Below are 15814 nucleotides of genomic sequence, written 5' to 3' on the forward strand. Positions count from 1 at the left end.
CAAATCTTATCGGTTTTTTCCGACCATCTGAAGGTGTTTCCAATAGATAACGTCATTGTACTAATTTCAAACAAAGAAAAAAGTTTGTTTTCAATTATTCCGGGTTATTTATTTGTGGTACACCATATTTTAACGCCGCTGCCCCTACTGCTTCCCCCCTGTTCACTGCATCTACGGCACGTCCCATTTGTTTTGGCGTATATTTTTTTTTGGGTGCCATGGCTAGAAAATAAAACACAAAATATACCTTTATTTAAGATCCACTTATGGACAACCAATATTGGACACCCATGTCCATGACTAAATTGCGTACACATAAGTGTACTGATAACAGTACCACAAACATAATGTACAACAAAGACGGCACGACAGACTTAAATTGAAGGTAACTGCGATGAAAACACAGATAAACTATTTGACTCAATTTATGGACATTTTGTCCATCACTGGTCTAAGATGAAAATCGGTAGTCAGTTATGAACATTCAAATTTGACAAAATATACAAGTAGCTAGGTATGAATTTAGATTGATTTTGTATCTACGGTATGTCTAGAAAACGTATTATTTAATATTTCAATAAGTAATTACTAAAATTTCGACCAACTAATTACAAAATAGTTACTCACCTCACTAATTATTTCTGCAAGAAATTATGAATTTCGCTAACGCCGTTCGATTGATGCCTTTAAATGCTAGCTATTTTTTAACGTAATAGCCGATTGTCGCGATATGCATCCCGGTTGATAGATGAATATCTATAGTTTATGATTCATTTTTTCCAGCCGAAAAATATGTTGAATATTTCTTATTTTAAAGGATTTAATAAACTTTTGTCCATAACTAAGGTGCAGTCCATTACTGATGCCATTACCTTATCAACTTCAAATAGTAATTTGGGGATCCCCTTTTTAACGGAAAATGAAAACAATGACAGTCGAATGTGTTCACATTAGGTACTAGTACAAACGGCAGCTTGCGTTTTGTTTTATTATCTTTCAAAATAACAACGGTTTTGTGCAAAAAATATAAATGGTTGTTAAAAGTTGTTGATAAAAAACCGCAAGATAATCCTAAGGTAGGTTATTAACAAAATTAGTTGAAATTCTTCTTTAATATCGAGGATGATTAGACCTTAAGTCTATTTTGTTTGAATTTAAAAATATTGTAAAATCACATGTGCATAAATGGCAAAGTTACCGATGGTGTACCCTCGCTACACTCACGATTCTAACCAGTTTTTATATCATGTTATTATAAACATATTTTATCAAAACTGTTTTTCTTTCTTGAGATAATTATATGGGAAATTTGTGGGGAATCGGGACATTGTTTTCTCCCCATTTGGGTAATTTGATCTAGATTTTTGGGGAATTCGGAAAATTAGCTTTGGCAACGCTGTTGACATCTTAGTTTTGACAGATGTCGACTTTCGTTGTTTATATTGGCATTTCGTATTTACAATTAATTTTGATACTGTAATTGCTGAATTAACTGTAAAAATGAAACATTTTTAATAAAACTTACATCCTTACACATCATTTGCTTTATTCACCTTCGATATGGATTGCCGATTCGGAAAAATATGTAGAGTTTGTATGGAAGGCGGCAAATTAACCTCTCTTTTTGTCGATAATATTCTACCTGCATCTTTAATGATTATGTATTGTACATCAGTAAAGGTATCGTTACATTTGAAATTTATTATAAGTACTTAATTATATGTGTAAATTAACTAACACATAAGTAATCATGTGCGTGAAGTAATAAAACTGCCAGTTCAAACCTTCTAAAAAATAGTTACTTATTTAGAAATTAATATTCCTCTACTAATGTTATACAGTGAGTTTCTGTTTTTTACTGACTGACTATGATAATATGTTAGATTGTTAAATATAGCGCTTAACCGAGAAAACGGTATTAAAAGTTCTATAATGAAAAATGACACTAGTCATAGATTGATTACAAGAAAATAGTAATTTTGTTACTAAGACCGTTTATTTTAATTGACTTCACGTTGGTTTCTATCCAACATTGATTAATTTTACCCCGGAATACGTTATTTTTTGCATATTTATATTCTATTAAAATGAAGCCTTTATACAATATATATTTATATCATTAGTACTTGACCAAATAGCAATAGGGTCTTTTTTGCATTTTTAAATAAGCGAAAAATTACGATGGTAACGAGGATCAAAATTTTTTCATGTTACATCGGATAGATTTTCTACAAAGGTTTAAAATACACATATTTTGAATTACCCAAAAACGAGACATTTCGCGCCCTGTGTGACAAACGGCGCATATGACGTTTAGGTGCAAAACTTGCACACAATGGTTATTAGAAGCGCAGTCGGCGGTCGCAATACTAAATATCAAAATGACTTGATTCCAACTGTAAACCGTTTTGTATGTGCTCATTGTTAAACCCGAGAATTATAAATGAAAGCTTGTTTTTAATGCATTGATAGTCGTAACATTGGAATGGTAAAAACCTGCTCTAAATATATATTATATTTTCAACGTTATTCCCTACTTGTGAAAATACTCTATTTCTTCGAAGCAACCAAAATAACAATTAATTAAAAAACATTTACACTCGACAATAATGTCTTGATGACACCTATGCTAAAAACAGGCTTTCCCTGAGAACTGAGATACTCGCTTTACCCACTGAGGGTTCTGGATTCAATACCCGGTGAGGCTACAAAAATTCAAATGTAATTTTTCTCAAGCCTGGCGTGTTCTGTGATTTAATTCACCACTGTAATTGGACCTTTTCATCTGTTGTGCAAAAAAAGTACAATTCAAAATACATCAACTTTTATTAATTTACCTTTGGTCATAATTTTTAAAATGTTTGTTTAATTTAGGTATTTATACTTGTAAACTTAATGTGAACCATATGGCTGTCCTGAAAAGTTTGTTTTCAATATTCATGGTAGTTTATTATTAGGTGTTGCTTCTGCCGTTTTTTTTCCGAAATTCAAGACCTTATTGTAAAAAACTGGTTATATATTTATGATTTTAAGTATTGTCCATCACTGGCCACTACTTTCTCCCATCTTTCGGGTAGGGTACTAATCCCACAAAGTGATGAAGCGATCCATAAATCAATCGTATTTTTTACTTCTTAATAAGACCGGAAGTGCTAGTCAGACAGACCATGTGCCATTGATCGAAACAAGTGATAGTCAGAGTGAGCAACGCTGGAAAATATCGCGGGTGGGGTTGGACTTCCCATTTCAACGTTACTAAGTCTTGACAACTTTTGCAACATGGGGTCGAGCATTGTCATGCTGCAAAATCAGTTTATCTCTCAACATCTCTCGCTTTTAACGCGTACAGCACGCAATTTCCTTTCTTCTGAATCATTCCCATGGTTTTGGGGCTTTTTGAAATTGCTTGTTGAGTCACTCCCAATGATTATGCCAATTCTTCATGACTTTGATACGAGTCTTCAATTCTGCATCTTCGAACATCTTCTCTTTTTCTCTGCTATAACTATCTTCAACGTGAAAATCACCAGTCTTGAATCGTTGAAACCACTCACGACACATTCTTTCATTAATAGCGTACTCACCATAAGTATTTTAGAGAATTTTGTGAGCCTAAGCCGCAGATTTCTTCATATTCAAACAGAAAATTCAAACCTCCCGCAAATGATGAGAATTTGGCTCGTAAACTGACATTTTCAATCGAGAATAATTTTATGATGCAGACATAAATCGACTAACGTTTCTTTGAGGTTATGTTGACAGATGCCCAAGTTTATTGCACGATCTATTCATTTTGACCACTACTTACCGCTAAAGCCATCTACAGGAAAACGGTGGAAGCAAAGTTGTACACCTAGCTGCCATCGGTATAACAAATATCAATAAACATTCATATTTTCAGATAGCAAAAAATGACTGTTTACCATCTGAAATATGCTTGGCTTGTATGGACCGCCTTGTTATTGCATTTCAATTTAAACGCCAATGTGAAAACACCGACCACCAATTTAGAAAATTACTGGATAACAATACATCACTAAAATGGAAAGAAATAAAGTAAGTTAACATTGAATTTTCCTTATTTTGTTACCTGTTCATAATGCCATCTTGCATACAGTTTTACAATACTATTTTTGTTAAAGATCTAACACAGAAAGGTCTTTCCATGACAATCTTATGGGGGATGATATTCTTGAAACAGTTGAAGTCAAAATTGAAAATGAAGAAAAGCGAGGTAGGTATACCTATGTAGGATAACTTCTTAGACGATTAATTATAAATGCTAATCAATCGAGTTCAATTATTGTTGATTAACGCATCTTGTTAATTATTTTACTTTTTAACTTATCTATAAAATTAGCCATTCACAATGGAGTCCTGGTGCTGACCCTTATGGTAGTGAAGTGTGGAATTGGAAAAACAAGGATAAAAGTAGACTGAATGCTGTTAAAATGCGATTTCTCGGGCAAAATATGTGGTAACAGGGTGCACAAATGTCCAGATATGTGTATTATGCAAGGCTGAGATAAGCATTGTCGACAAAATCAATAAAAGAGTTCTGCATTGGTTTGGACATGTAGAGCGAGTGGTGACACGACAGCGCTGAAAATATTTACGATGCAAATATTGATGGATGCAGAAAATGAGAAAGACTGAGGAAGATATGGCATAACAAAATCCAACAAATATTTGATAATAGATTTATAAAAAATTTGAATAATCGGTGCACATGCATGAGAAGATGTAGAAGAAGTGAGGTCTGCATGCAAAGTGAAATGGGGTTCTATCCTCTCTACCTATGTGGAAACGGTGTGATGGTTTGTTTGTTACATAACACGACTTTTAACCATTTTTAGCAAGTCAGGACATGAATATGAAAGCAGTTGTGTATATGTCTATATTTTTTATATGAGAGTTGCATTATTTTTTACCTTGCTTATAATATACAAGGTTTATATTTCAAAAAGAGAACTTTTCTGCTATTATATTACTTTATTTTAGCTAAACTGTTGGGATCAAGAAGGATATTCTAATGCGGGCCAATCAGGTACTTCTCGGCATTTGCTTATGTGGAGAGGAAACCACTTAAAACTCTTCAGGAAAAGCTGTTCCGTTCTTCCGTTCCACTAGAAGAGTGTTCGGCATTTTGTTCCCTACATTGGTTTATTTTACCAATTGCCTGCACTATATTGATCATCTATAATACTACCTCTCGTGTGAGTTCTTTATTACCTATCACTGATGGGATGTCGCAAAGATCTTCACTCAGGCTTCTGCATCGCACCTCCAGCTGTTGTCTTTGAAAGCTGAAAAAGGGGTAATGCATCAACAGATGAGAGATATCTTGAAGAGTTTCATCGTCGCATGGGCAGCTGTCGATCTCGGAGAGCTTGAAGCGATGCAGGTAGCTTATAAACCCACCATGACCCGTGAGAATCTAGGTGAGCTCGTAGCCAGCTTTCTGCATTCTCCTGAAATCATAGGCATGGAAAATTGTAGGGAAAAACATTTTAGTAATACTTCCGGTAGGTTCACTCAAATAACGATCGTTCCAGAGTTGAAGGGTCCTGCTTCTTATTTTCCTTTTGGCAAAGCTGAGCGGGAAATTGGGGGCTGTCTTCTTGAGCGTAGCCTCCCGAGCCTTTTTGTCAGCCTTTTCGTTTCAAAGGATTCCGCAGTGTCCCCTTATCCAGCCGATGTACACGTCCTGGTGTATATATTGTAAAAAACTGTAGCAAAATAAAAAATTGCTAGATGATTGTTATTACAAAGTTTCTTTAGTAAAATCTAGAGCAACATTTGAAAATATGTCTTTAGTATGAATAATAACAACAGTACCATTGCTAATAATTAATACACCAAACCAACCAACAGTTTCATTTTAACCCTTAGACTACTAAACAAAGATATATCGTTGTTCTTAATCCGGGTCATAAAATTCTAACAAGATTTTTGCTGACGCCATAATCTCCTAAAAGGTAAATAAATTTGGGAACTGCTTGTTGCACTCGCCAGTTAGTGGTAAAAAAGATTTTCAAAAAATAAAATCAACTATATGACAGCTATTAGTTAGTTTCGTACACTAGTTACCGGTTTTACGAAAATTGGTTTTATTTTTAAGGAATTAAAACTATTAATGTAAATCCAATTTGTATTATAGTGGTTTGCGCGTATGCTATTATGAATGAGGCCTCGGTTTGATTTAATTAGGGTTTTAATTATATCTGTACCTTAAAGGATAAACCACCGAAGTCACATTGAATGAAATGTTCAGGAAACAAGATTTTGTGATTTTGCAAATTCAATTTCCAAAACATAACTTTTGAGCCAAATGAGATAATTTTAATCTATAAATAACTTTAATGAAAAATAATTTTTATTTTTATGATAATAGTACCATATCTAGGACTACTGATATTTTTTTAATTAAAACAAAGTGGACTTCAGATTTTTATTTCAACATAAAAAAACATTTTTATGGTGAAAGTGGACTTAGGTGCTTTATTTACGTATAACATAGCTTATTGCGATAATTTCTGCATTATTAACTTCAAAACAGCAAAAAGTGGACCCCCGTGTTTTATCTTCTAAGGTACAGATATGTAAATGAAAAAAGTGTATTATTTCTGAAATATTAGATCAGCACAATTTACCGTAAAAAAGGATAAACGAAAATATAGACTCGTTCTTGCGTAAGATAAAAAAGTAATTTTTCCTAGACTGCGAAATTATTATGGATGGAAGTAGGTGTTTTAAAATGTAAACTATAGTACCTTTATATATTTTTTAAAGATAGCTAAAATACCTCATCAATGTGATTTATGTGGTTTTAATTATTTTATTAAACGCCTGTATGAAATCTTGTAAAATAGCATTTATTAAATTAAAATCCCCGTATTAAATCCCCGCCCTCTATTGAACCCGATCCAGTAATTATAAAAATGCTTATGTATTTTAGTTAAAAATATTAATTTAGTAAATTACATTTAAAATACAGTCGAACTTGGTTAACTTATTACCGATGATGCCGCTGGGCGTCGGGATAGGTTTACGTTTATGATACAATGTAAGTGTCTAAGTACCTAATTTATGTTTTCACCGACAGTATTGACAAAGTATCACACATATGGTTGAAATTGCGTGTAAAAAATCCAAGCTTTGTGAACTTAGTAAGCACAGGCTCGGCACGTCATTATAATTTACAACTTCTTTTGTAGTTTATGAATGACATCCTTGTTACAGCGATTTTTACAATGTTTTTATTTAATGTTCTATGGTCAATGCGTAATTAACATTACAAGTGGGTGATTTCAGATAAGTTAATACCTAACCCTTGAATTGTAAACATGACTACAAACAAGCAGAAGTGTTTCAATTTGCGAAAAAGTGGCAAGTATTTGTGTGGCACGAAATATGTTGAAGTGTGAAAATATTTCTCTATCCTTATTACATTGTGAAAAAATATGAATGTTTATTTATCCGAATTTAAAATTTAGAAACTGGTATGTTTGTAAGCATTTATTATAATTTTCAATAGTGACAATATGCGATGGCGATTGGATTTTAAAAACCTTTCTCTGGTATAACGAGTAATGCTTATAATGAGCAAATTCAGTCGGTCCCGTCTTCCTCGTAATAACCAAGTTCGACTGTAATATAATAACTCTTATCGAAAAAGGTCCGTATTTCAATGGGAAACCCCGTCAGAATATAAACAAATAAGCAAAGAGCATTATACATATAAATAATTTACGATGGAAGCTAATGATTGTCAATTAGGACTTAGAACATTTGAAAAGTATTTTTTTTTTAAATAATTAGTTAATTTATTATTATGAGTACAGCAACAGAAAATAAACATGTGCTAGCTGCTTATTAAGTAGGGAATAATTATTCTACAAACAAAACAAAAACAAACAAATTATCACTCCGATTCCCCGTGGAAGTAGGCAGAGAAGATAAAAGCCATATCAATCTGTCTCGGCATAAAGACCTCACTTCCTCCACATTCATACATCTTCTCATATATGCATGCCAATTATTCTGATTTTCGACATATCCTTCTTAAAGTATCTGTTAAATAGGTCACAAGCCCTGTAAACGCCTAGACTTCCATATTTCTTTTGTAAAAATGTTTTCCTTCTTTGTTGCAACCAACTTCAAGATATATTTTACTTCATTTTCGTTTAGCATGCATTGATGGAATGGAAATGGTAGGTTTGTTAATACATAACAAGGCACTTTGCCCCGCAATCAACAGAAAAACAAATATAATTATGTCATTTCAATAATAACGATTAAAAGAGTGCACCTCGCTATGCGAAACCATATTTTGAAAGGTTTGTTTTTATTTCTAAATAAGAAAAGGTTTACAACTGCTGTACAACAATGTGATGCATGATGGGTTTTTCAGCAAGCGTTGTCTATCTTGCTCACTTCATTGGACATGAACTAGCAATATATAAAACGGAAGATTTTTCTTGGAAGTGTTATTAATTTTTAAAACAGTAGTGGATTTGGAAAACAATGTATTAGATAAAATATTTTTTCAATATTTAAATATTAGCATTTCTGATTAGATTCTTGAAAAACTTAGTAGTCAAAGGGTTAATATTTATTTTAATTTATTATTTCTAATTGATTTCTGAGTAGCACCCTTTTTTGTACTTTCAAATGACCTGTTATAAACTCTAAATTTAAATTTCAGCCCTGTAAAATATGAATCTATACTTTATTAAATTATTTAATCCTTATTTTAGAGATGAAACCCTCTACCGAACAAATAAATATAACAAAAATAGCTGCAATTAGGGTATCCGATATAAAAATAGATTCAGAACATAAACAGAATGTACACAAAACCAAAATTTGCAGCATAATGCAAAATACTAATTTTAAAAGGTACGTTTCTACTTTTTCATATAAACAATATTTTGAGTTTGTCCAAATTTTTGTAGACAAGGACTGGATTATTAATTATTTAAATTATAATTAAATTATAAATTATATTATATTATAAATTATATATAAATTATACATATATGAAATATTAAATTATAAATTATAATTAGATGAATCTCACCTGCATAAATAAAAGTTTCAGCTCTTTAACTTCACAAACATCAACAGATGAAAGAATTGAAGGAATATGGATGTTCAAATATAGGCAGAATGGTGAATGTTACACAGTGTGTAAAGTGGCCACTTAAACCAGCCATTGACAGGTCATAAGCCCTGTAGATGCCTAGACTTCTATATTACCTTTTCTTAAATGTTCTTCATCTCTGTTGTAATATGTTCTACATATAAGTTATAAGGAACTATAAAATTAATTTTTGAAGCACTTTGTGGTTATTCGTTATATTTATTTTATTAAATGGAACTATTTACTATCTATTTTTGAGCATACCACTTTAATGCGTATTTTTATATTACTTGTCTTAGTGTTGCCGATAATTTTTCATTATGATTTTTAAAATTCATTTTTATTTTATTTTAAAACATACATTTCTGATAATTTTTAACCATAATGTTTCTCTAGTCCCAGAAGCTCAGCTTTGTCTTTTTGTTTCAGAAAAAGTAAAAATGACACCGCTAACAAGAACAGTAAAAATGTATCTGTTCATAAAGACCAGAAATCTTATGAATGTACGGTAGGAAAACAATTATTACTTCAATATTAATTTTTAGTGTGATATATACATATGTATAAGTATAATATTATAAATGGAATATAGCGTCACTGCGCTGGTAATATCTGTTAGTTGACTTGTTTTTATTGTTCAGGAGATTAATGAAGCAATGTATATTTTATAAATATATTTATTTATAATATTTATTTTAATGTTTGAAGCACTAACTTTGTGGAACATGAGTATTCAATATATTACAATAAAATAATTTGTTTTTATTATATGCACCACTTTATTTTTTATAAATTAATGACCAACTAGTTAAGGCAAAACACTTAGCCATATTCAACCTGTCGAAAGATTATTTAAACTTGTCACAGAGTCTGCAAATAAAGTAACCGTACAAAAAATGGTATGGCTTTATTAGAACAATCAATAATGCCGAAATCCACTTAAAATCTGATTTAAGACAACGTCTTGACCTAAATAATATATTTAATACACCCTTATTAGTTGGTTAGTTGGGTAGGGTGTGGATGAAACTCAAATTCCAGCGATTTAATTTAAAGAAAAATGAATGGGCAAAAATCTGCATAATGTAGAAAACCCTAATTTTTCACTAAAATGAAATTTTAAAATGCCTTTTCGTATACCCAAGATATCTTTTAATATGTTTTTTTCTATTAGGGAACTTAAATGTTATTAAAGGTAAAAAAAGTTACCTTTATGTTTTTAGCAAAAAAAAATAATTCAATGTTTTTAAATATTATTACTTTATTTTTAAAAAATAAGAAATCTTTGCATTCTTATGATTTACCCAAATATTTCAATTTTGGTGTCCATTTTAAACGAGTTGTTAATAACTCACTATTAGAAAATGGAAATTAAGTTGTGGAGAGTGGGGTGCGATCCTCAGATCTTTGATCCATGAGTCCACGACACTAGCCACGGGACCACAACCCGATTCGATTATCAAACTTCAGGCCCTTTACGCTACAATTTATGCAATACGGGTTTTTAAAATTATTTTTTTGTTAATAAGCATGCCAATACGCAAGTTTTAAGCCCCGTTTGAATTCAATAATTGAAAAAGCACTGTTTTCTACCCAACCTAATAAATATGTATTATCTATGCCCTATGCCCTATGCACCATAATTCTAACAAGTAAAAGTAGATGTGATTTCTTTTGCAAATACATCATTATTCTCACTATCTATTTTATATTTTTCTATAAAGTTTTTGTCATTATTTAACTATTTTCACTACTCAATCCCAACTTAAATTAGGCCTTTCATGCTGTAGTGGTGCAAAAAAAATACTAATATCATGTACGAAAATATTTAAAATATAAATTTACTAGAAATTGGTTCACAATCCATATCTGAATTATGTTTCCAAAAACATCCATTAAAGTATCATATTTCTTGGTGGCTTTACAACCTCTTATCAAAATTCAATCATTGTCAAAGCTATAATAGGTACTCTGCGAAAGCAAGCGTTATAAATTTTGACTATCCAATTGCATTTCTTATACATAGCATATTTATTTTCTAAAGACAAAGAGACCGCTATAAAAATTGATATTTTGACTCTTTTATTATTTCATTAGCAATAATTTATATTGATTCCTAAATTATTTTTTTCAACTAACTTTAATTAACTAACTAACTTTAATTTCTTGTCTCTTTCTTTTAATTTCTTTTTTTAAATTTTTTTAAAAGAAATATTTGCATTCTTATGATTTACCCAAACATTTAAGGACCATTTTCAATGAGTTTAAATAACGAGTTGTAAATAACTCACTATTAGAAAATGGGAATCAAGTTGGGGTAAAGTAGGATTCGAACCACGGATCTTTGAGCCGTGAGTCCGAGACACTAGCCACGGGACCACAACCCGATTCACTTTTATTATTGGTTTATCTGTTCTTTTTTTTAATCCCTTAAAATATTTGTTTTTTCTTTTGAAAATGTTTTCTGTTGTTATTTATTTTAATTACCCTAGCAAGTATTATAATTTATGGAAATTTCACTGGTCCATTAGAATTAAGTTTAATTTTGTATGCTTTAAAATTACGAAAATTGTACTGTATATTTCCTAAATAAAATAAAATAAAATAAATATCTGAAAACAGTATTTTATTAAGATTTCTTTTGTTCATATTGAAACAATAACGACCTGTATCGTTTGTTTCAGATTTGCCAAAAAATGTTTTCTGTGAAAATTAATTTAATTACCCACTTGAGAACTCATACTGGAGAAAAACCTTTTCAATGTGAAATATGCAGGTACATATTTTATTATTTATATTTCCTGGGTAAAAAAAATATCACTTGGCAACTTGCACTTTATTATATATTGTGAAATCAAGAGTATTCATGCTATTTTGATTATTTAAATGTTCCGAGACATTCAAATGAACGGAAAATCAAGTTGGATGTAGTTTTTAAAATTTGAACTTTACTTTAAATGGCATTCTTATTTATCTGGTAAAATTGTTGACTTTGAATAATAATTTGCGTCCCTAGTTCTTGTATGTTTGATAGACCATTTTGCAAATTGTACAAAATACATTTTTTTGTTTTTAAAGTCAAATAAGTGAGTGGAGATTGGCACTCAAAAAATGCTGAAAATACCATTTAATAATGGAAAAAATAACATTTCTTTAGCTACTATGCATAATAAGATAATGCATAATAATGTTCTATGCATAATAAGATAATGAACCTATTGGTATTCGTAACTCATTTTTTTAAAAAGGGTCTATTGAACATACAAGAACTGGGGCAGTGAATTGTGAAACATGTATTTTGAAACTGTTTTTTTTAAATGGTGCTTAATATTTTCAGCAAACAATTTACAACTTGTAGCAATTTACGAGCACATTTCAATGTACATAACCAAACCAGAAACTATCAATGTCCAGAATGTCCTCGAGCTTTCAAAACTTCTAGAGAATTTTCATGTCATTCTGGTACACACACTGGTACTTTACATTTAATAAAATACTTAATTTTAGGTACTTAATTCTTAGCAACCGACCCCGATGTATGGGAGGGAAGTATGGACTTGGAAAAACGGGGATGGAAGTAGGCTGAATGATGTCAAAATGTGATCTCTCAGGCAAATATGTGGTAAAACTATGTACAATAGATGCACAAATGTTGAGATCCGTACATTACGCAAGGCTGAGATAAGCATTTCGACCAAATCAAGAAAGGCGCTCTGCGTTGGTTTGGACATGTAGAGCGAATGGACAGCGAAAGAACAGCTAAAAATATTTACGATGCGAATGTTTATGGATGCAGAAATAGAGGAAGACCGAGAAAGACATGGCATGACCAAATCCAACAAATACTTTTAGATGGACATCTTAAAAGTCAGAATAATCAGCACGCGTGCATGAGAAGATGTATGAATGTAGAGGAAGCGAGATATGTATGCAAAGATAGAGTGATCAGGCGTTCTATACTCTCTGCCTACCCTTACGGAGAAACGGAGTGATGGTTTGTTTGTTTGTTTGTTGTTTGTTTAATTCTTAGCAAAATCTTTTATATTTCCTTGTTGGCATTGTGACAAACCAGCTTCACTCCGTGAAATTCTAGACTATTGATATAATAGCAAAAGTAGAACATTCTCGTGTCTTCTTATCTGATTGGGCCAGTTCAAGTCACCCCAGCATAATTTATGTCCACATTAATATTGACAATGGTCAACATCCTTTAATATATTATACATTTATTTTATTTCCATTGTATCAGTAAACAAGGGATTCAATCTGATTTTTTTCAGGAATTAAAAACCATGTTTGTAAAGAATGCGGTAAAGCATTTTACAAAACAAATTATCTAAACAGCCACATAAAGACAGTTCACAATGGTGTGAAAAATTTTATGTGCACAGAATGTGGTAAACATTTTTCAAGTTCATCGAATCTCAGGTGTCATTTTAGGTAATATAAATTGATACTTTAGCTTTAAAATCTATTGATTTGTTTTTATGATAATATTGAAATATTTATTAAAAGAAAATTTAATTCAAAGTTCTATAACGCAACCAAAACTCAAAGACTCGACTCATATTGAATATAGATTCATTTTAATCAAGCTAGTATTCTTTTATTTCTAATTTTAGTGGTGTTTATTTAATACATTTTATTTTTCAGAATACACACAGGTGAAAAACCATTTTCTTGCAACACTTGCGGAGCATGTTTCAACCAATCTGCCGCCTTGCACCGTCATAAAAAACAACATAGTAAAATCAGAAAAAAAGATCAAATTAAATAATAATTTATTAGATCGTTATGTGGAAATACATAAGAGTTTGACTTTAAATAAAATTATTTTTACATTACAATTACAATCGAACTTGGTTATTACGAGGAAGATGGGACTAACTGAATTTACTCGTTATAAATGTTACTCGTTATACCAGAGAGGGTTTTTTTTTATCCGATCGCCATTACATATTGTCATTAAGTAAACAAATACATCTGTATATTTCATACAGATAATTTTTTAAAAAAAACTATTCAAAAAAATTATAATAAATGCTTACAAACATACTATTTTTTAAATTTTAAATACAGATAAATAAACATTCTTACTTTTCCACAATATCTACACTGTGGATAAGAAGATTTTTTACATACCTCAAGATTTTTCGCGTCACATCTATTCTACAAATAATTGCCACTTTTCATGAATTGAGAGACACTTCCTCTTATAGTAGATATGTTTATAATTCAAGGGTGTAACCAGACTATCTATTGCACCCCAGTTTTTGCTTGTTTCGTTATATCTCTTTCTTACTTATAGCTCTGTCTCACTTTAAGTCATAGCCAATCAATGACCATCTCAACCCTTCCCTAATTATGTCTTCCACACCGTCTCTTAGCCTCTATATTAATGGATGCTGGACCAACGACAGGCAAAATGCGCCTTGTGCCGATTCAACAGTAACAGCTTTCCTAACGAGGAACATTACACCTGAAAAGCCAAGCCTTCTCATCTCCCAGTGAGCTGTGAGGTCTGATAAAGCGCTTCCCCTGTGCGAAACACTTTACTAGCACTCTCCACCTTATTTGGTGAACCGAGTATTTACCTACCCGGTCATAGGTCTCGTACTGTAGCGAGTAAGAAGCTTTTGTTTACTTCCCGGTAGTACCGAGATCTACCCTCATAAAAGACAATATACTTTTTTTGTCAGACAATGCGCCTACCCTAATATTTATCATATTTCATTTGTGTATAGTTTGTTTGTTGTATAAGGTTGAACCTGACAAAATAATTTTTATAACGATTTCTCAAGTGGTGTTTTAATATTATTCAATTAAACATAACCCCGCTACACGGGTTAATTTTTTTACTAATCTGATGTCACCCACGGTATTGTTTAATATGCACTGACCATAAAACATTTTTTAAAACCTAATAAGCATTGTTGAAACCCCCGAAATAAGGATGTCATTCATGAACTACAAAAGAAGTTTTAAATTATAATGTGGTGCCGAGCCGGTACTTACTAGATTCACAAAGCTTGGAATTTTTTACACCCAATTTTAACCATGTGTGTGATATTTTTTCAATGTTGTCAGCGAAAACATCAATTAGGTACTTAGACACTAAAATAGTGTCATAAATGTCATTTGATCCCGATGCCCAGCAACATCAGTCCTAAGTTAGCCGCCCGTTTAGATTTTATTACTCGGATTCTTATTTTAAAAATTAAATTTTTCAACAATGAAAGAGTTTTTGCTCAACTGTTGACAATTTTTCAAGTTTTTTTTCAATTTTTGTTCGGTATTTCCGAGATGTAGTTTGTCATAAAAGAGAATAAATGTATGGAGAAAACCATAAACTAAAATGTCAGTGAATGTTTCTTTGTTACATCTGAGAACTCGCTATTTCCATGATCGTTATAACCAAGTTCGACTGTATTGTACTGATATAATACATGTTATTTATATGTTTACATTACTAGTAATTTTACAAGTTCATATTTTGTATTTTTTTTCCTTGAATTCCATCCAAAAACAGCACACTTAATGTAGGTAAAATAAAATTATGGATAACTTTTTTGAGTTCCAAGCAAAAAGAAAATAAAATCGGTTTCATAATAATTTCGCTTTATAATTTTTGTATTGGTATGGTAGCAAACACGTTTTACATTAGGTGTG

At 31.3% G+C, this 15814-nt stretch overlaps 1 protein-coding gene across 3 annotated transcripts; it reads left to right on the plus strand.

The window, feature by feature from the left end:
• The first annotated feature begins 1383 nt into the window (after nucleotides 1-1383).
• On the plus strand, nucleotides 1384-14163 carry LOC148275620 (zinc finger protein 711-like). 3 transcript variants are annotated; one of them, XM_088235443.1, is made up of 9 exons: nucleotides 1384-1680; nucleotides 3902-4056; nucleotides 4143-4234; nucleotides 8760-8901; nucleotides 9575-9653; nucleotides 11830-11921; nucleotides 12483-12619; nucleotides 13426-13585; nucleotides 13799-14163. In XM_088235443.1, the coding sequence occupies exons 1-9, from the start codon at nucleotides 1561-1563 to the stop codon at nucleotides 13920-13922; spliced, it is 1101 nt and encodes a 366-aa protein (XP_088091569.1). In that variant the 5' UTR covers nucleotides 1384-1560; the 3' UTR covers nucleotides 13923-14163. The 3 variants fall into 3 exon arrangements, 2 of the variants coding, with proteins under 2 accessions (XP_088091569.1, XP_088091570.1); XM_088235444.1 differs by lacking the exon at nucleotides 12483-12619 and having other exon boundaries at nucleotides 13799-13926; XR_015823974.1 differs by lacking the exon at nucleotides 4143-4234 and having other exon boundaries at nucleotides 1410-1680.
• Nucleotides 14164-15814: the final 1651 nt, after the last annotated feature.

The sequence above is a fragment of the Micrasema longulum genome, unplaced genomic scaffold (assembly GCF_059751315.1).
Source record: "Micrasema longulum isolate JH-2025_06_02 unplaced genomic scaffold, ASM5975131v1 h1tg001373l, whole genome shotgun sequence".
Lineage (NCBI taxonomy): Eukaryota > Metazoa > Arthropoda > Insecta > Trichoptera > Brachycentridae > Micrasema > Micrasema longulum.

Excerpts from the sequence above, each read along its gene's own strand:
- LOC148275620 (XM_088235443.1), top strand. The coding sequence starts at position 1,561 with ATGGATTGCCGATTCGGAAAAATATGTAGAGTTTGTATGGAAGGCGGC. Across the intron at positions 9,654-11,829 it reads AGAAATCTTATGAATGTACG|ATTTGCCAAAAAATGTTTTC; the intron begins GTAGGAAAACAA and ends CGTTTGTTTCAG. Across the intron at positions 12,620-13,425 it reads TCATTCTGGTACACACACTG|GAATTAAAAACCATGTTTGT; the intron begins GTACTTTACATT and ends GATTTTTTTCAG.